At 40.8% G+C, this 21,319-nt stretch overlaps 3 protein-coding genes across 3 annotated transcripts; all 3 read left to right on the top strand.

Annotated features, from left to right (window-relative positions):
* Positions 1 to 4,249: 4,249 nt before the first annotated feature.
* On the top strand, positions 4,250 to 15,591 carry LOC144034156 (3-hydroxy-3-methylglutaryl-coenzyme A reductase-like). Its single transcript, XM_077542722.1, has 20 exons — positions 4,250 to 4,394; positions 5,811 to 5,977; positions 6,051 to 6,162; positions 6,251 to 6,338; positions 7,702 to 7,786; positions 7,869 to 7,974; positions 8,059 to 8,165; positions 8,421 to 8,540; positions 8,629 to 8,762; positions 9,652 to 9,866; positions 10,464 to 10,561; positions 10,641 to 10,835; positions 10,920 to 11,078; positions 12,044 to 12,201; positions 12,278 to 12,383; positions 12,597 to 12,767; positions 13,418 to 13,558; positions 13,811 to 13,969; positions 14,454 to 14,608; positions 15,245 to 15,591. Exons 2-20 carry the CDS (start codon positions 5,813 to 5,815, stop codon positions 15,270 to 15,272), a joined length of 2,502 nt encoding a protein of 833 aa, XP_077398848.1. The 5' UTR covers positions 4,250 to 4,394; positions 5,811 to 5,812; the 3' UTR covers positions 15,273 to 15,591.
* Positions 15,592 to 16,297: 706 nt separating this feature from the next.
* Positions 16,298 to 17,904, top strand: LOC144034105 (uncharacterized). Its single transcript, XM_077542654.1, has 2 exons — positions 16,298 to 16,416; positions 17,065 to 17,904. Exons 1-2 carry the CDS (start codon positions 16,362 to 16,364, stop codon positions 17,787 to 17,789), a joined length of 780 nt encoding a protein of 259 aa, XP_077398780.1. The 5' UTR covers positions 16,298 to 16,361; the 3' UTR covers positions 17,790 to 17,904.
* A 1,599-nt stretch (positions 17,905 to 19,503) lies between these two features.
* Positions 19,504 to 21,045, top strand: LOC144034098 (histone H2B 1/2-like). Its single transcript, XM_077542647.1, has one exon. The coding sequence runs from the start codon at positions 19,507 to 19,509 to the stop codon at positions 19,882 to 19,884; it is 378 nt and encodes a 125-aa protein (XP_077398773.1). The 5' UTR covers positions 19,504 to 19,506; the 3' UTR covers positions 19,885 to 21,045.
* The last annotated feature ends 274 nt before the right edge of the window (positions 21,046 to 21,319 follow it).

Raw genomic sequence — 21,319 nt, 5'->3', positions numbered from 1 at the left:
TTTTTTTTTTAAGTCAATGCACTTTCTCCAGCCCATCCACAACCCCCGTCCGTACTCTTCATCATCCTCTTATCCCCCTCCTCATCCCCTCGCGGTGGGCCAGGTGGGTGGACGAGGTGGCTCAGGTCCACACTCATTTTCCACCTGACTGCCTTTAATGTAAAGGCTAATGTGAGAGGAGACGGCCGGATTCACACACACACTCTCGCACACACACGCACACACACAGGGGAAGTAATCTTCAGCATCCAGCCGTCCCTTCTCAAGACGCTTCTTTCGAGGTCCCGCCCCCGCCTCCACCCTCAAAATTGGATCACTGCCGCCTCCCAGAATGTCAGAATAAACGAGAAACGCGTGGTCAGGATGCACACCACCAAATTGAATCCAATTGGACACTTTGGGGGGGGGGGGGGCGAATCAGCCTCACCCCCCCAAAGCCAATTTTACCCAGCAACCTCAAATTTGGTTGACGTGTCTATCATGAGTAGAGCGACAAAAAAAAAGTCATACCTTAAAAGACACAGGAAGTACACCATTTTGTTTGGAAGCAGCCATTTTAGGCTTGTTAACCTCTCCTCAAACTTTTTTTTTTTTTAACCCCTGAAGCCAGTTTCAATCAGCAACATCAAATTTGGTTGACATGTCTATCATGAGTAGACGCACAAAAAAAAGTCTCTAGAAGCCGTACCTTTAAAAAGACACAGGAAGTCAGCCATTTTGGTTTGAATCAGCCTTTTTTGGTTTATTTTGGCCATTTCCCCTTGAAAGCAAACGTGTACTTTTTTATTTTTTATTTTTTTTAATTCAGCCCCCAATTTCACGTCCAGGCATATATAGAATTTGGTCGATACATCTGCCACAAAACGAGTCTGAAGTAGGGCTAAGAAGATCAAGTGACCAATTTAAATTGATTTGGATTATTTACAGCAAACTTGACCTCAATATATATTTTTTTTATTTAGCCCCTGAATCCAGTTTTATTTAGCAGCATGACATTTTGTAGTCATGTCTACCAAGAGTAGACCCCCCAAAAATGGATGCCAAATAGACACAGGAAAGCCGCCATTTTGACATCTTAGGGCCATTTTGGCCATTTTCTGTGTACACGAACAAAAACAAACATTTTCCTTATTGCGCGTGGATCGAACGTGGCTGCGAAATTTCATGACTCGACGTTCGAGTGCTCCAAATGGACTCGCTAGCGCCTGCTCAGTGTAAACAAACATTAATGACTGATAAATGAGGCGGCGGGAGAGGCGGGGGGGGGGGGGGCTTGATGCCTCGGTTTACTCTCTTGAGTCTATCACGCGCACACGCACGCACGCACGCACGCACACGGCTAGGCACTTGCTTACCTCTATGGGAAAGGCCCTCGTAACCTTCACCTCCCATTCAGCCAGCAGCTTGTGATTATCACGGTGGTGCACACGCTCACACAAAAGTGCGCTCACTCTAGTGTGCGTACACACGCGCGCGCGCACACACACGCGCACAATTGCCATTAACATCAGTACTTTTGTAATGGATGTGTTTGTGGCCCTGCTACGGGAGAAAAGGTGCGAGCAAGAGCTGATGTTATAAATCACTGCATACAACCCCCCCCCCCCCCCACTCTCACACACACACACGCACACACACACGTGTTTTCCCTCCCTCCAACTCTGTTTACCGCCCGGGGGAGGCAGGGAGCAATGGCGGGGGAATCCTATTAGCCAATGAGCGACGCGTCATTCATTAACACTCTCATCATGTTTGTGCACATACAACACACGCGCACGCACCTTTGATTAGCCGGGACACTTCATTAGGTACACCTGAACCCTGAAACGCCTTCATATTTTTTTTTTTTTATAAATAAATACATAAATAAATAAATAATATTTGATTCTCATGTAACAAAAAAAAAAAGAGGAATTGTTACATCTCTCAGGATAATCCAATATTTGTCGGTAGTGTACAAGGTGTGTGTGTGTGTGAGTGTGTTTGGGGTAGCCAGCAATTGATGTACCAAAATGTTTATAATTAATTAATTGTTTAAACTGGCAGTTTAATACTTACATTTTCTAGAAAAAATAAATAAATGGTGTACAGATAATTGTATTTGGAACGTGCCGCAAGGCAAGTTTCTCAAGTTGAAATGGATCAGGTCAACACTTCCTTGACACCAATTCCTGCTCAGGCAGGCATTTGGCGCCATCTTGTGGCATCCCAGCGAATGAGCAAACGTTACCACGTAGTTAAAGGTAAATCAAAACATATTGAGTTATTACAATTAACTAAATTATAAACAATCAAGCAGTTGTTGAATATAAAAATGTAAAGTCTGCTACTCACGGGTAGGGAATGCTGATAGAAAAAGTCTGAGAATAATTGACAAACCTTATAATTGCTTGCACATTTATAAAAATGGAAAAATCTGCAAATAAGCGACGATCAGGAAAAAAACCTTTTATTATCTATTTTATTTTATTTTATTTTTTAAATTGGCCAATAGGGCAATTTACTGTGTATTTGGACTGAACTAAATATGTTACCATCATTTTTCAATTTAACAAATACCTTCTAATGACCCAATTTTAGAGGGGAAACACCTAAATATTCTAAATATGATAATAATATGATATTGTAAATGCTTAATGAATTTTAACATTGCATGTTTGACCACCAAAATGTTCAATCAAACCCAATCATTTCGTCCACCAAAAGTCCGCTAGCTTCTTGCTAATCCGTAACGTGAAATGCCATCGACGTGCTAACAGAAATTAGCATCGGTGTTACAAACCTTCAAAACAACTGCTACTTCTACTACACACGCGGTCTTTCTGTGCTGCATTTGTATGTTTCCCACTCTGCATCTTATCAGTAAAGGTGACATCACTGAAGGTTTATCTGAGGCACAGAAATGCACGACACAGATCTTGGCGTTGACCGTATCGTTGTGTGCGTGTGCGCGCGTGTGTGTGTGTGTGTGTGCGCGGCGGAGGCAAGCAGGCGGATCAGCGCGCGTTTTTATCGGCCGCCTCTTCAAGGTTGACGAGAAAGATGGAGGCCGCGAGAGGTTGGAGTGAGGGATGATGGGGGGGGGGGGGGGGGGGGGCGTCAAATGATAAGAAGAAGACTTTGACTTTTCAAGAAACTTCATTTAGGACACTCTTTGACAAACCACCAAAAATAATTTTCACTGTGAGTATTTGTATGTTCTGTTTGTTTGTGTTGCTGCTTGTTGTGTGTTTAGTTTAGAGGTTAATAATTGCTCTTTTTTTTGTCAGCCTGCCAACAGTGTTTTGTATTATGTGTTAGCATTAAAATAGTGTATTTGTATGTACATCTCAGTTTACGTTTCAACGTCAAACAATGATTAAAAAAAGAAAAAAAAAGAAAAGGAAATCCGTCCTTCCAGTATCAGTCACATGATCAGGTGGTGGATCAATTTTTGGTTTACCCGTATACCCAATTTTCTGACACTGAATATGTCAATGTTGATTTTTTTTACACCGCTTTTTAACAGATTTATTTGAGATTCAGATTATTTTTTGCAATGTTAAGTTTTAAAATTTTTTTTAATTTTACATTTGTTATTTAACCAGGAAAATCCCATTGAGATCCGCAGATCTTTTTCAAGGGAGACCTGGCCAGGAGGCGCAACACAACACGTTATGTACAGTTAAAACAATAAATTAAAAACAGCAACAGGTTAATGACTTCATTTACAGATCCTTTAAAGTTTTTGTTTAACATGGCCGATTTAAAAACATTTTGATAGGTTAAAAAAAAATAAGTCAAAAATTAATTTTCAGAAATTCAAAATTCAAATTCAGAAATTCAAACTCAGATGATTTATAGTAACTGTTTTGACTGCAGTGCATTATTTACAGTCTGTATGTATTTACATTATTGGTCGATTTTGAAACAACACACTTGGTACTTTATATCAAATAAAGATTTTGTTGGCTATCATGACCTTTCCGTGCGCTTCAAATAGAGCCATGGGTGGAGGAACAGTGACATCTAGTGGACACAAACGGTACTGCTGGCCTGAACATATATTTTCTTGTCTACTCTCAGTACATATTTGCGACTCGCAACATATAAATCAATAATATATATATATATATATATATATATATATATATATATAAAACGTTAAAACATCTCTTAAATTGCTTTATTTTAAAGATACGACGTGGCCTCCACCCCTTTTCACCCCGCACCAAAATGGCGTCAGTTACGCATCTTGCAAGTGACGTAGTTTCCGTGCGTCATCACTTCCGGATTACACCATCGGGCATCGGCTACTCATCGCAGTTAAGCTAGCGAATCGACATGTTCGTGGAAGGGACATTGGATCACTATCATGGAAACACCTCCCTGACCACCGGAAAACGTTTTTAAAAGTAAGTATGTTATTAGCCGCCTTATTACACGGGAGTGTAGTCGCCTCGTACCGACCAAATAACTTTTGTTTTCGGCTGTCATTAGTGTAGACGTGACGGATGGCTAATGCTAACGTCAGCGCGCTACCCCCAGCTTTAAAGTTGACAGGTTATTTTTTGTTGCGACAAATGTCTCTAAATTGAAAGACAGCCTGTCTTATATTTGTGTTTGTGTATGTGTTTGTAGATAATCGGTAAATTAGCTGTCCGTTGAACGTTAGCTGGCTGTCTGTAGTTGTAATATCACGACGGGAGTAGCTACACTTTGCCTCATGATTGTTTTGGCAGCAGTTACGTGTATGCTACTTAAATTCAAGGGGATGTGTTTCTGACTAAAGACGTACAAAGTACAAAAATATGAAAGTGTAATCTCCTAACAATAAAACTTGTGTTGAAGTTCCTGTCTTAAAATGCTGGCCTCGTGTAAACTGCAGCCTCCAATTAAGGTTGACGTAAATAGTAGGGATCAGGATCTTATTATTTAGAAAATAAATTCAACAAAATGTTCCTTTTCATGCTCTTTGCCCTTTTGAAGGGCAAATTCAATTTTTTTGGGACAAATTGCTAATAGATGCCACATGATGTACTAAGTGAAGCTCCTCAACTCACGTCAACCTAGTTCTTGGCACGAGAGTTTCACAAGATGTCGACAAAGTACTAGTCTAAATGAAACATTGGAAATCCCTTCAGTACAATTCCTTGGCACCAAGATGCAAAAAATACGACCAATCAAGTTACTCAATTGACTTCATCTTAGTTTTTCCATTGGCCAGGCACTACTTTTGTCTAGATGAAGTTCTTAATCTTACTTTGTTTCTACGCACAAAGTTGTCACAAGATGGCAGTAAAGCGCTGCTTCTGTCTAAATGCTGAAGTTCGTCAGGTCAATTCACGATCGTTTCTTGGCAGGGAGCTTCTCAATTTTCTTCATCATAGTTCCGTGGCACTAAAATGCCATTCAGTAGCAGCCAAGCACTACTTCTGTCTAAGTTTAGATCCTCAACACAGTTCCTTGTCAATAAGATATGGCAAAGCACCTTTTTTTTTTTTGGTCTAAATTCATTTCCATTCACTTTCTCATAGTTCCTTGGCACATGTCTTCTACAAGATGGCGCCAAAGCGATACTACTTTTTATTGGTGGGCCCAAGTGCTCTTAAACAGTGAATATGGGAGTTTTTCAGTCACTTAGGGAGGATACGTTCCAGAAAAGTCCACCATTAGTTCTTCAAAAGTTAACCACACATTTGTGATCTTTTTTTGCACCTGAAGCAAACAAAAAAAATGTGAGTAATTGCTAGTGAAATAATGATTGCATTTGTTGGGGACACATATTTTTACTCCCCCATTGACTGAGTGTGCCGCGCTTGTCCTTGCAGACATGTTGGCACGGCTGTTCCGGCTCCACGGCCTGCTGGTGGCCGCCCACCCGTTGGAGGTGATCATCGGCACCCTGGCGCTGGCTGTCTGCCTCATGTCCATGAACGGCCGGACCGCCAGCAGCCACGTGTGCAGCTGGAAGGAATGTCCCAAAGCGGAGCGTGAGGTGAAGCTTCTCGCACGACTCGCTGGCTGCGTTGTGAACGTCTCGAACCTGATTGCACGTGTTTCCTTTGTAGCCGGCCCACAGCAGCGACGCCGTCATCCTGACGGTGACGCGCTGCGTCGCCATCATTTACATCTACTTCCAGTTTAAGAACCTCCGACAGCTTGGCTCCAAGTACATTCTGGGTTGGTATCGATCGCGGCGTCTTTTTAGATATTTGCGCTGCCATTAAATCTCTCTTTTTTCTTTTTCTTTTTTTTGTATCTCCTGCAGGTATCGCCGGCTTATTCACATTATTTTCCAGTTTTGTTTTCAGCTCGGTCGTCATCCATTTTTTTGGCAGAGAGTTGACAGGTCTCAAGTAAGTCATCCACATCGTTCGAAGCGGTTCATTTGAAAAATTCACAAATAGTTTTTTTTCTGTTCCCTTTGTAGCCAAAGAGCATAATAAATGCAGTCATCTTTGATTAATTAATTTATTTAAAAATAAATCCCATTAAAAAAATATATATTTTGATTGAATAATTTCTCCAAATTCAGTTTTAATGTTAAAACTAGAGATACAATAATGATTTACTAATCAAGTAAAATCATCAAATTAATCAATATTTTAATAACAGATTAATCATCCAATCAATTTAACTCTTTGACTGCCAGACGTTTTCAGAAAAGGGATGCCGTGGGTGCCAGCCGATTTAAGCATTTTGACTGATCTTTCAAGGTCCACAGAAAATTATGTGTTTGGACTATGGAAACACACATACTACCAAATGAAAGATTGGACTCTCATCTTTCATCAGAAAAAAAAGTTTGTTTCTACCTTATTCCGTTTTTCAGTAATCAACAATAGAAAATGGTTAGTTTCATCTCTGTTTTGAAAAAAAAAACGTCTTTTAACGTCTTTGGCACTCCTCCATAGGATTTTACTAAACGTTATTTAACGTTCTTGGCAGTCAAAGAGTTAAAATTGTCAAAATCCTCAATTTCAGTCTCACAAAGTAAATATTCTCTGATATCTGTAGTTCTCCATGAAAACAGACCGTCTTTGTGGTTTATTTTTATTTTATTTTTTGCAAATATCTTCTTTTGCTTTGTAAAATTATATTAATATTTTGTCCGATTTTTCTGGCATGTTACTGACCAAACCCGGAACTGAATCTTAAAATAAAAAAAAGTTTTTGTCTTTATCTGCCCTGCCAATTTGAGATAATGTCTTATTGTTGAATAAAGGGGCTAATGAAAATGAAAAGATTTTTTTAAAAAACAAGTTTTTCCCCAGTTCATTCATAAATCATCAAAATAATTGACAGATTAATCGATTATTAAAATAATAGTTTAACGGAGCCCTAATTAAAACTATATGTTCCAATTAGATATTAAGAATAGGGCATAAACAGCTCTGAAAACCCCCCGAAGAGACCACTGGAAAATGATCAGTTTCACTGATTTTGCTCTTCATACTTTGACTGGATATAGAAAGTCTACACACCCCTGTTAGAATGCCAGTTCAAAAAAAATAATAATTTAAAGCTTTTTTTTTTTTTTAACTTTGTGACCTAAAACACGTACTACTCGGTCACAAAAAAAAAAAATCTTCTGGAGGTGAAGTAAAATAAACATTTGCACAAGTGTGCACACCCCCTCATAGCTGAAGATGTGGCCGTCAACACAGCATTCCACCATTCACAGCAACTTACACGACGTCCGTCCTCTTCCTCCCCCAGCGAAGCGCTCCCTTTCTTCCTCCTCCTCATCGACCTGTCCAAAGCTTGCACGCTGGCCAAGTTTGCGCTCAGCTCCAACTCTCAGGTGAGCGCGGCGGCCACAGTAACGCCTCGTCTTCACGCCGGCGAGCGTGAAAACACCCGACATGCTTCATGTGTGCGCGCAGGAGGAGGTGAGGGAGAACATCTCTCAGGGCATGGCCATCTTGGGTCCCACCTTCACACTGGATGCGCTGGTGGAGTGTCTGGTCATCGGGATCGGCACCATGTCAGGTAGGACACTCGATGATGATGATGATGATGATGATGATGATGATGATGTTGTCAAGATGACTGACATGATCCCATGTTGTCCAGGTGTGCCGCAGCTGGAGATCATGTGCTGTTTCGGCTGCATGTCGGTGCTGGCGAACTATTTTGTCTTCATGACCTTCTTCCCGGCTTGCGTCTCGCTGGTACTTGAGGTAAGATGGCGGAAAACCCATGACATGTTAGTTAGTCATATACTTTTATCTTTCAATATTCAACACTTAAGTGGGCAACTTGTCGTGCACGTGTACAGCAAAGTAACAGTTTCATTGTATGGATGAATCGTTATTCATTCCTTGCTGTTCATATGATAACTAGCACTTAAATCTTTCAAATCTATAAATTTTTCCAAGCCTTGGTGGAGGTCCTTGCTGTTTTTATGTTCACGTTTTCCCATCGCGCGCGCGCAGTTGTCGATGGAAAGCCGCGAGGGTCGTCCCATTTGGCAGCTGAGCCACTTCGCCCACGTGCTGGCCGAAGAGGAACACAACAAGCCCAATCCTGTGACGCAGAGGGTTAAACTCATCATGGTGAGTTGCGGCAGCCGGCGCGGCGGCGGCGGCGGCGTTCGTCCCGAGCACGCTCGAGCGTAACGGGGACGCCTTTTTTTTTTTGAAGTCGCTGGGACTCGCTCTGGTCCACGCTCACGCGCGACTGGCGGCCGAGCATCCCGGACACAACAGGACGGCGGCGGGCTCGGCGCACAAGAGGCTGGAGCGCGGCGCGTCCATGTGGCCGCTGCAGCTGAATGGGTAAAAAAAAAAAAAAAAAAAATGCCAGCAATAAGATTGCTTTTGAATTTGTCTGTCGTTCATTTATTCCATTTTCAATTGGCAATCAAAATGGGATTATCTTGTTTCTTAATCTATTGGGGTGGGGGAGATGGACTTTTAATTTGAATATTAGGCTCCCTCACATCAAAACTACAAAATTGAATTTGATTTTAGTAATTAGTTGGTTATTGAAAAAACATTTTTTTTAATCACTTTTTTTCCAAAAATAATACTTTTTCATTAAATAAATAAATCTTAATGCTTTTGCTTTAATCTCAAAAAAAAAAAAAAAATATATATATATATATATATATATATATATATATATATATATATATATAAAATTGAAGTATTTTATACACTTGGATTAATATTGTACTTTTAGGGAAATACTTTCTTCTTAAAAAAAAAATGAATTCCCGGGGTGGGGGACTATTTTGTAAGATTACAGTTTTCTGTCTTATATAGACCCCGATTTTTGTGGGTGGGGGGGAAGCTGTGCTTATTTGTGATTTGCCACTCATGAATTTGCCTGTTTTTGTCGGAGGGTTATCCAGCCTTGCTATTTTTGTTGTCAGGCCAAAAATGGTGTCTAATAGAAAAGTACTGATTTGGCGCCATCTTGTGGCAACTTGTTGCCAAGTAATTATGTTGAAGTGAGTGGAGGAGATTGATTTAATCAGGTTGTAGCCATGTCAAATATAAAAGTCGTGCGTCAATTTTTCACTATTCCCAGCTCGGCCATATTTTGCATTTAACGTGTAAACGTTTGTTGATTTTCATTTGCCAATTAAAAAAAGGGAAGAACAGATTTAAGGTGCTTGCGGTGTTGCGCTCGCGTCGTAATCCCGCCGCTGTCGTACCTCAGGGTGGACCTGGAGCAGGTGATCACGCTGGGCCTGGCCTTGCTGCTCGCCGTTAAGTACGTCCTCTTCGAGCAGAGCGACACCGAGTCGTCGCTGTCCATCAAGAACCCCTCGGGCGGCTCGCCTCCCACCTGCAGGCTGCCGCCGGCCGATTGCTGCTGCAGGCTGGACTTTTCCGCCGCCGCGGCAGAGTCAAGACTTGAGCGCAATGATGAAGGTAAGGCTCCTTCCTGACTGGTTCCGTTCAAGAGTAAAGCACAAATATCGTCATTTGTAAGAAGTGGGATTTTTTTCACAAAGTTTTTGTTGTTGTTTCTGCAGGGCAAAATATCATATTTTGCCAATGTTAAAAATATAGAGAGATTTTATTGTAACAGATTTTTTCCCCCAAAAATATATAATCATATTGTTTTATGCAATAAGTCATGTTTCTTTGACAACATTTTTCACCAAAAGATTTTTGTTTAAATTTTTTATTTTTTTTTTTACAAAAATATTTGTTCTCATCCGGTCAAATTTTTTTTACAAAAATTGGTGTTTTTGGGGGCAAAATGCCAAATTTTCTCGGAAAAGTTCTTATGGAAAAAGTACTTTCTTCCACTACTCTTTTTAATGTATTTTTTCAGCTAGTGATATTTTTCACAAATTTCAAGACAAAAATGTTTCCTAAAAAATTGTATTAATTTTTTTTTGAAGAAGTAATATTTTTCACAGGGGGGAAAAAATGTTCCACCAAAAATATTTTTCACAGGGTTTTCAATAGAAGTGGCAAAGAATATTTCTTTTTCAAATAAAATGTGGGTTTTGTCCACAGCGGAGGCCAGCCCGTCTCCAGTGTCTCCCGACGAGTCCAAAGCTGAAGCATGTCCACGCACGTTGAAGGAATGTGTGGACGTCCTCGCCCATCCGCAGGTGAGCTCCCCTCCACACCCCCCGCAAGGTTAAATCGGCGCCCACCGTGTCAGACCGCGACCGCTTGTCGTCTTCTCAGCGAGGGCCCCGTTGCCTCAGCAACCGCGAGGTGATCAACCTGGTGGCGTCGCGTCACATCCTCAGCTACAAGCTGGAATCGGTTCTGGAGACCCCCGAGAGGGGCGTGGCCATCAGGAGGGAGATGCTGTCCTCCAAGCTTCCCGTTCCCGCCGCCTTGTCGTCGCTTCCGTACAAGGACTACGACTACGCCAAGGTGAAGGCGGCGTGAAACTTCAGTTGTTAAATTTGCAACAGAATGAAATTGATGTGAACTTTTTCACCCGTTGCCGTTTGATAGGTGATGGGCACGTGCTGCGAGAATGTCATTGGTTACATGCCCGTGCCGGTGGGCGTGGCCGGCCCGCTGCCCTTGGATGACAAGCAGTTTTACATTCCCATGGCGACCACCGAGGGCTGCCTGGTGGCCAGCACCAACCGGGGCTGCCGGGCTCTCTCTGTAAGTGCCCCCCCCCCCCCCAAAAAAAAAATTCAATGAAGAAATCTTAAAGATAATGTAATATTGCACAAATAAGAAAATAATGTTTTAAAAACATTTCAAGGATTTTTTCCCATAGAAGTAAAAAAAAAAAAGTATTTTACAAAATTTTAGTTTTAATTTTCTGAAAAATGACCCTTGTGAGGACTAAGCGGTTAAGAAAATGGATGGATGGATATTCTAAAAATAAAATTACAATTTTAATCATATTTTTGGCCAAAACATTTTGAGAATTTTTTTTTTAACGGATGTTTTTTTGTTCTTGCGTTTTTTTTAACTATATAAAAAAAATGTTTTTAATTGAGTCGTAATTTAATTTCGTCATGAAAAAATTAGCAATATTATGGAAATAAGAGAATAATGTCATTACTTAAAAATAAAATGAAATCAATCATTTAATGTGAAATTTAAGTAATCCTGAAGTTAACATTTTGGGGTGGAAAATGAAACTTTTGTGGAGTTATTTTTGTTAATTAAAAAAAAAAAAATTGGGAATAAAATTTTAAAGATTTTTTTTTACTTAAATTTGTTCCCAACAATTGGTTTTCTAGAAAAATTAATAATCTTACAGAAACCATGCCAATTGTTTTTTCCCCCCAAATATAATTTTAGCCATCGCTTTTTTCTCCACGTTTTCATAAAGTTTTTACAAGCTTTTTTTTCCCTAAAGAAAAAAGTAGGGCTTATATATATATTTTTAAGATAGCTCTTTGTTTTTCTGAAATGACTGTTTTTACCCCCAAAATGTTTAAGCATTCTATTTTTTAAATAATTTTTTTAGTCATATTTTTGTTCAAAAATCAGTTCATTTTTTACAAATGGCAATCATGAGAGAAGAGGTTTTCGTTTTCTTTTTTTTTTTTCTTACGAATGAATCACATGTACATTGCACACCATTTTGTTTCCCGCATATGCTGACGATGCAGCTGAGCGGCGGCTGTCGCAGCAGGGTGCTCGCCGACAGCATGACTCGGGGCCCCGTGGTGCGTCTGCCCTCGGCCTGCCGCGCCGCCGAGGTCAAAGCGTGGCTCGAGAGCGCCGAGGGCTTGGCCGTCATCAAAGACGCCTTCGACCAGACCAGCAGGTGCCATTTCAGCCGACTTGCCCGCACGTCGTCCCAATTCGTCGGCAGGCTGACAAAGCATTTTTGTCCCGACCAGGTTCGCCCGGCTGGAGAAAATACTGGTGGGCTTAGCGGGCAGGAACCTCTACATCCGCTTTGAGGCGCACACGGGAGACGCGATGGGCATGAATATGCTCTCAAAGGTAAACTCTCACTTATATGGATGTACAAAGAGGAATTCTCTTTGTTTGATGTATAGTTTGAAGTTAAAGAGTAACTTGTGTGGTAATAAACAAAACAAAAAAAATTCATTGATTTTATTTATATGTGTATATTCTATTATAAGACCTGAGCTACTGTATTTAGTCGGATAGACCCCTTGTGGCTGAAATGAGTATTTCAACCCGTGTTTGCAGGGCTGTGAGAAGGCCCTCCACCGACTACGGCAGCAGCACGCCGACGTGGAGGTTCTCGCCGTCAGCGGCAACTTTTGCACCGACAAGAAGTCCGCCGCCATCAACTGGATCCTGGGGCGCGGAAAGTGTGCCGTGTGCGAAGCCACCGTCCCCGCCAAGGTGGTCCGCGAGGTAACGGGGAGAGAAAAAAAAAACACGTCATAAAACAAGTTCACAAGAATCTGATTATATTTTCAACCCTAAAAATGTTCTGCAAGAAAGAAGTTATAGCCTAGTATTTTGTTGGGGGGGAAAAGTAGCAGGATTATGACAATGGTCAACAGTTTTTTTTCCCCGTTTTTTTTTCTCAAGAAAATAAATATACATGTTGTAATTTTTGTGTGAAAAATGTTAAAAGAAAAAAATCACAAAAAAATCTAGGAAAAAGTTTTTCTTTTTTTTTTCAGAATTAAACTAGTAATCTTTTAAAGAAGACATTTTTTTTCCATATTGAAGTCTGTTTTTAGCAGTCTTAGTCAAGTTATGTTATGTTTTTCAATGTTCATTTGTCAATTACAGTCTTACAAGACTAATTTTATTGTAATTGAAGGAATATTTTTTTCAATCATTTTTTCAGTCAAATGTAGCAAAAAAGTAGTTTTTTTCCCAAAAGGTAGACCCCCCCCCCCATATTTATGTCTCACTTTTTTGGGGTTTGGGGAATAGTAGGGTATGTTCTTTACCAATCAAGGAAAACCTTTTTTCTTTTTTCTTCAAGAAAACGTCACAGATGAAAGTCTGTGACTGACTTGGTATTTATGACATGCTTTTTGAAAAACTAGATGCTGAAGAGCAGCACGGCGGCGCTGGTCGAGCTCAACATCAACAAGAACCTGGTGGGCTCGGCCATGGCGGGCAGCGTCGGCGGCTTCAATGCGCACGCCGCCAACATCGTGGCGGCCATCTTCATCGCCTGCGGGCAGGTCAGTCCGCAGGCGAGCCAACTTGCCAACAAAACAGTTTACTTGTCAACTTGATGTGTGCGTGCGGGCCGACTGTTTGGCGCAGAAGATTTGGCAAATTCTCAGCTCTACTGCTTCCATACAAATGTGGTGATTATTTGTGTAAAAAGACAAAAGACAAAATATACAACAGTCAAAAATCATTTGCCTGGAATGTATTGAAGTGGAAGGCTTGAGCGGTGGATCAAAACGGGCGCTGTGTTTTGGCGGCAGGACCCCGCGCAGACCGTAAGCAGCGCCAACTGCATCACGCAGATGGAAGCCACGGGTCCCGATGGCCAAGACCTCTACATCAGCTGCACCATGCCCTCCATCGAGTTGGGCACCGTCGGCGGTGGCACCAACCTGCCAGCGCAGCAGGCGTGTCTGCAGGTAACGCCCACCAAAAAAAAAAAAAATCACAGGAAAAAAGAAAGAAAAGCAAAAAGGGGAAAATAGTTTTTCCAAGAAATGCAAAAAAGTTTTGATTTTGATTTTATTTTTCTGGGAAGGAGAATATATTTCTGCCTTGATTTTTTTCCCCAGAGAGGAAATAAGATATTTTAAGTTATATTCAGAAAGGAAAAAAGTTTTCCGAAGGGAGCCCCCCCCCCCCCAAAAAAAAAAGTATAATTTTTTCTTTAATTTAAAAACAATTTCCCCCCAACAAAGCTAAAATGGTGATGTTTTTTTTTCTCAGAAGAAAAATGTTTTATTTTTATTTTTATTTTTATTTTTATTTTTATTTTTATTTTTATTTTTATTTTTATTTTTATTTACTTATTTTTTAGAATGAATGTGAGAAATAGGCCCATATTTTTTTTTTGTGGGCTGATGGGAGCCTGTTGCGAATGTTGTGCAATTTGTTTGTGCGTAGATGCTGGGAGTCCAAGGCACCAGGCCCGACCAGCCGGGCGAGAACGCCCGGCAGCTGGCCCGCGTGGTCTGCGCTACCGTCCTGGCAGGGGAGCTCTCCCTCATGGCGGCCTTGCAAGCGGGACACCTCGTCAAGAGTCACATGACCCACAACAGGTACGGCCGAAAAGTAGAACAAAAAATGTGGACTTATTGTTATTATTTTTATTTTATTGTTTCTGTTTAAGACAAGAAAAAAACATGGCATTTTTTTCCTAAGCAGAAGTGGTGATTTTTATTTATTTATTTATTTTTCTCCCTTAGAAGAAAAAAAAAATTGCAAGCTGGTGGTAAGTGGCGGCCATAAAGGAACTGTTATAGAGAAGGAAAAAAGTTTGGGGGAGGGGGCGGCGGGGAGAATCATGAAGAAAGTTAGTCATGATTATTTGAAAAAATATGCATTTATTTTGCAAGAAGGAAAGGAAACTTGCATGTTTTTTTTCTGAGAAAACAAAAAATATATATATTTTTTTGTCTTGTGTTTTGTCCAAAAGGAAAAAATATATTACAACAAAATGTCTGTGATTTTTCAAGAAAAATAATTTGGTTCTTGCTTTTTTCCGCAAAGGAAAATTTGCTATTTTTTTCCAAGAACGTTAAAAAAAAGTCACGGTTCTTTTCTGCAAAACTCATTCTTTTTTTTTTTTTTCTTCCAATGAGAAAGTTGGGTTTTTTTCCCCATTAGAAAAAAAATGCATTTAAAAAAGAAAAAAGTTCTACCTCAGAGACGCCACGCTGTCGCCTTTATTTCAGGTCCAAATCCAACTTTGCCGCCTTGTGACACTTGCTGACGCCGTTCTCCGGTGGAAGACATACGCCGGCGGCCATATTGACGCGCTCACGGAACCGCCGCAGCAGCAGTGCCGCATGTCATCTGAGTCGAAACCGTCAAGCGACTGAAGGCTTGAAGTGGGGAAGCCTCAGCAAGCGCTCACTTGTCTTTTCTCTATGGACTTTTTTTTTTTTTTTTTTGTAAAGAGAAGAAAGACTCTTGAAAGCTGGGTGTGTAAGCCATAAAATCACTACAGATTTGCAAGAAGAAAGTTCAGAACTGTGAAGTATATTTTGAGTGTGGTAGAATATTAAATTATAAAGCTTTATGTTGCCCAGTGTTTTTGTCAAATATTATTTGCTATGCAAAAAAAAAATGCTTTACCCCACACACCCATCAAAAAAAGCTTTTTTTTTTTTTTTATAGATAAGGTTTTTTTTTCTAGGCGACAGTTCCAACATAATTCAAACATTGCCTATATAGTTATCTTAAACCACCAAACTTGTTTATTATTTTATTTAAAAAAAAAAAAGAAGTACTGTAGAGAGCGGACAAGAAAATATGTTTGGACCAGCAGTACCGTCCGTGTCCACTAGATGTCGCTGTTCCTCCACCCATGGCTCTATTTGAAGATCACGGAAAGATGAAAGCCAACAAAATCTTTATTTGATATAAAGTACAAGTGTGTTGTTTCAAAATCGACCAATAATGTCAATACATACAGACTGTAAATAATGCACTATTATTACTAACGTCCTATATTTGCATTTAAAGATGCACAAATGCAAACGTTTGGCCTTTGTGCTTACCTGAAGTTCACAAATTGAACAACAGTGACACTACTGCTTCCAGGTTGCATTTCAAAACAAACGCCTCTGATATTTCTTTTTCTTTTGAGAAGACGATAAATACAGACGACTTTAACATTGAGCTTAAAGGGTTTATTTAATTCGATTATTATAGCGGTTCTGTGAGTTGTTGTCCTAAAAGACTCATACTTGGAAGTCATCAATTTATTTTGAAATGTAGCAAAGTTTGACTTCCTCTTTCCGAGTCGCTGACGACAGCTGGGAAGAGCCGAGGGAGGAGTGGGCAGAGATGGACCACCACCTGCAATTGCCTCCCAATTCTGAACGAAAACTACAAAACGAAGGTATGCGTGAGGTTTAGTTGCAGAAAATATTTCGTTTCGCGAGCACAGCGGGGTGTGCACTCTGCACTAAAGCTAAACTGAGTGGCGGCTGTCAACCAGATTGCTAACCGTTAGCTGCTGCTCCAGTGTTGTGATGATGTTAAGGATGCTTTCTGCTCTGTTTTAGTTTATTAGGTTTCCAACTGTTGTCAGCCTGGCTGGAACGCACACGTTTCCTTTTGTCGACCTGCATTTATAAGTTAATAACAATGAAATAAATTGCTTGTTCAAAAATAACCATAGAAAACGTATAGAGCATATTTGTAAGCAGAACAAGAAGTCAGGCATGTTGTGCTTTTTAGGGTGACATTTTTGGATTTATCCTGAAGTGACTCGACCTTTACAGTGCTTTAGAAGTGCAGCCCACATGTTTCCATATCATTGTCAGTCAGTCAATACAGATTAATTAATGTATTGCTTGTGTTTGTTAAAAAAAAATACGTGGGAAAAGGACCTTGAAAAACAATTACGTTTAATTGCAATCACAATGTTAAGGAAATGTAATTGCATCACATTATTTTTAAACTCACTCATCCCTGCTCGTTCTTCTATACATCACCGTATGTCAATGTTTTCCTGTAGATTTTTCAAGTGTCCTTGTTATTTCAGCGTTGCCGCCTGACGTCTTGAAAGTGATCGTCGTCAAAGAGGAGAGGCAGGAGTGGAGCTCTGGCACGGAGCAAGAGGTGGACATTTCATTGACTCGCATCCAAGTGAAGAGCGAAGATGAGGAACCTCACTCGTCGCACCTAACCAGCCGGGCGGGACGCGACGGGGGCTCTGAAACGGACCCTCAGTTTGATCTGCTCTCGGCCTCCTCTGAGACGGATAACGGCGACGAGACCAACGGACACTTGGCCGTCGCCGACCGTCGCCGGGGGGAGGCCGGACGCCACGACGACAAGAAACAATTCAACTGTTCCGAATGCGACAGAATTTTTGACCACAAGCGCAACCTGAAGAGACACATGCGGCGCCACACAGGGGAGAAACCCTTCTGCTGCTCGGTGTGCAACAAAACATTCCGTCAGCGCTCGAACTTAGTGGTGCACTTGCGTACTCACACGGGGGTGAAGCCCTTTTCCTGCTCGCTGTGCGACACTAGCTTCAGCCAGCGCGTCTCGTTGGTGCTGCACGTGCGGACGCACACGGGGGAGAAGCCCTTCCCGTGCTCGGTGTGCGGCGAGCGCTTCTCTCGGAAGGGCACCGTGATGTCACACATGCGCCGGCACACCGGTGAGAAACCCTTCAGCTGCGCTGCTTGTGACAAACACTTCACCTTCAAGTGCCAGGTGAGCAAGCACAAGTGTGCCGGGGCCCCGCGGCAGCGCTAAATGAAGGGCGGCGCAAGAATTCAGGCAACTTGGACGCGTGAGCCCCTTTTACACGGACGGCCTTCTCAGCACATTTGACAATGTCACCATGTGGAAAATAAAAGGATTTATTTATTTCAAATGTTGGTCTATGTCTGTATCAGCGGTTCAAGAGTCAAGATGTTCATATGCACATTCATTACAAAAAGAAAAATAATGAGACAAATCGGTTGAAATTGCGGGAAATTAAGAGATATTGCTAATTCTTATTTGTTTTATTCTCTCCTCCCTTTGCTGACTGTACCTGTCGCCATTCATTTATTTACATTTTGATAAGCTATTATGCACACACTGGTTTGTATTTTTTATTTTTTTTTGAGAGTAGCGGTTTTTATGGTATTATTTAGCAAAATCTATTTCACCAACAGGGTACTCTGATAACCATTGAATTCAGACAACTAATCTAATTAACATATTTCTAATTGTGAAAATAATTTGTGGACACTATGTTTTATAATTTGAACTGCTTAATGGTGTATAGTGTTTAAAAAAAAAGAAAAAAAAAAAGAATGGCAACAGTAAATGCAGGACTATTGTGATAAAACCACAAATAAAAATGTCCAGTAGATGGCAGTAATGCTATGCCATTACTATTACATATCGCCCTCTACATAATCTAAATAAACTATACAATACGGAACTACTGCACTATGTATGTAGCTAACAATTTATAATTTGATAGATCATATTTTACACGATATCCTTAATGACCTCCTGTAAACGGCCGTCTTTGTTTTGTTTATGTAGCAATTACTCGCAAGGTAGTGACGTGATCGTCAGTGGCTTAGCGGTTGAAGGGCCAGAAAAGCGCAAAATGGACAGCCAGGTATGTGTGAGGGATGTACTGGCGTCCGTTCATATAATGGCCGTATGTTTTCTTTCAGTAGGAAATGGGAGGAGTATGTAAGGCGGGTCGCAGATACAACGTGATGTTCCTTAATTGCACTCGTGAATATGGCAAAATTCCACGTGTACCGTTGTGACAATCGCCCACTGAACAATGGGGCCTTGGCATATTACCCAAAATCGACCTCACGCAATCTCAAATTCAAAATACTGACTGTTATTCGTTTGGTTCCACTGCGCTTCTGTGGCCGCTGAGGAGTTTTGACCCCTGAACCGGACGTATATGAGCCGGGGGCCGCGCATGCGTACTGATAATTCAGATTTGGCTTATTGATTGAACATTTGAAATAAATAGAATTTGTGAAAATACACGTACACGTACGCGTGAGCGTGCACACGCACACGCACACGCACACACTTCACAAGCATGTAAAAGGGGCGTTTGCGCAGTGTCATTTACAAGAAGAATATAACACAAAGAGAAATAAGGGCAAAATGATCACGCTGATAATGTCAGCCAATCAGAATGTGGCGCTGGCACAGTCACATTTGCAAGTCATGAACACATAAAGCAAAAAAAAAAAAAGAGTATCACGCGGGTAATGTCAGCCAATCAGAATATAGCGCTGGCGCAGCCATATTTGCATTAAGTAAACTTAGAGGAAAAAAAACGTTTGAAACAGGATCAAGTAAACGCTATCAGCCAATCAAGAAGTGGCGTTGGCACAGTTAGCCAATAGAAGTGCGGCGTTGGCACAGCTTTATGTAAACGAGTGCACTATAAAATGTGCTGTCATACCGCAGTCAGCACAGTATTTCGCAAACAATCACTATGCCTGAACCCCCGACCAAGGCAGCGCCCAAGAAGGGCTCCAAAAAAGCCGTCACTAAATCCGCCAGTAAGCCGGGCAAGAAGAGAAGGACTCGCAGAAAGGAGAGCTACGCCATCTATGTGTACAAGGTGTTGAAACAGGTTCACCCTGATACCGGCATCTCGTCCAAAGCGATGAGCATCATGAATTCGTTCGTCAACGACATCTTCGAGCGAATCGCCTCGGAGGCCTCTCGGCTGGCGCATTACAACAAGCGCTCCACTATTACGTCCAGGGAGATCCAGACCGCCGTGCGTCTCCTGCTCCCGGGTGAGCTGGCCAAGCACGCCGTGTCTGAAGGCACCAAAGCCGTCACCAAGTACACCAGCTCCAAGTAACCGGATTTCATCAAGAAACCCAACCCAACGGCTCTTTTAAGAGCCTCCCACTTCCTCTCAAGAGTGTGTTTCGTCTTTATGCTTTTCATTTAAACCTCTGTCTGATCTTGTTTTGTCTTTACTGTAGAATAGTTTTGTTGCGTACTTATTTGTATGGGTGAAGGTTTGCGTATTTAGGCGGAGTTTGAAAAGAACTACACAATATTAATTACAATATAAAATCAACTAATGTAGTTATTGATGTGATTTTCGTCTCTTTTGGGTGATCTGGTTCATTTGGGTCTGCTCAGCGAAAAGAGCTGGCGCTTTTTGGCTCTCAATTGGCTCATAAATACTTAAAAGAAAAGCTCAAATTGAACTTTGGCTTTAATTTTAAATAATTATGACAAATTTAGCGTACATTTTTATGAATGACTTGGTGAACTAATTATTTCGGTAAATAGCAACAATTATTTAAGAAAAGAGCAGCGCAGCCAAACCTCGGTTCAGACACGTGAAAAGAGAAAAGGCTCTCATGGTTCACTTCAAAGAGCCGGCTCGTTCGCGAACGACCCATCACTAGTTCAGTCATTGAAAACTCTACAGTTTCTCAGAGTTCTGGGTTTGCCAAGGTTAAATGTTTATTTTGTTTTCTCATATGGAAGAAAATATGCCTGAGCAGTGACCAGTGTTATCGCACACTTGGTCTTCCACATTTTTACACAGATAATCTTAATAGTTTTTTGGGGGTTATATTTTCTATCAAGCAATACATAATAGTATCATCAATTTTGAGACCATATGGGGATAGGAAGGGTGTGCTTTTTCTTTGTTGCATCATTAATATAAAAAGAGCTATACAAATAAAGTGTTTTGAATGAACATACAACACAACCGCATAAAACCGTTACTATCAGATTTATTGTGTGGAGTTTGACAGTTATTTTTTTTTTTTTTGCATGTTTACAGCTTGCACCAAATACATGAGGCCATTGATAAGCAATTTTTTTTTCATTTTGCGTTCATAATTTATATAAAAATAGATGAGAAAATGTGCAATATGAGGGAATGCAAGTCCCAGGATGCCATTTTTATGGAATTATATTATTTGTGTGCTATAAATGTACATGTTAGAAGAACGGACCTCTGACAAGCCGTGATATAAACCTACTGAAAGGGCAAGGTGTGTGTGTGTGTTTTTTTTCACTACTCCGAAAGTACCACTTTTCTTTCCTATGCAAAAGACTGGGAAGTACGCATAGTGATTTCTTCACATTTTTTTTACATCCTGTTTTTGCGGGTTTTATGAGCTGAAAGCCCAAATTATGTAAAAATAGACAAATAAATACTTGAAATCACAAGTTGTGGGCCCTGAATCCATAATCTATGAAAGTTTGACTTTTTGAATGGAATTACGGAAATGTTCAACTTTTTGAGGATATTCTATTTTTTTGAC

Source organism: Vanacampus margaritifer, chromosome 14, assembly GCF_051991255.1.
Source record: "Vanacampus margaritifer isolate UIUO_Vmar chromosome 14, RoL_Vmar_1.0, whole genome shotgun sequence".
Lineage (NCBI taxonomy): Eukaryota > Metazoa > Chordata > Actinopteri > Syngnathiformes > Syngnathidae > Vanacampus > Vanacampus margaritifer.
The sequence above is the reverse complement of the archived record's forward strand: the minus strand, read 5'-3'. Positions and strand labels throughout refer to the sequence as shown.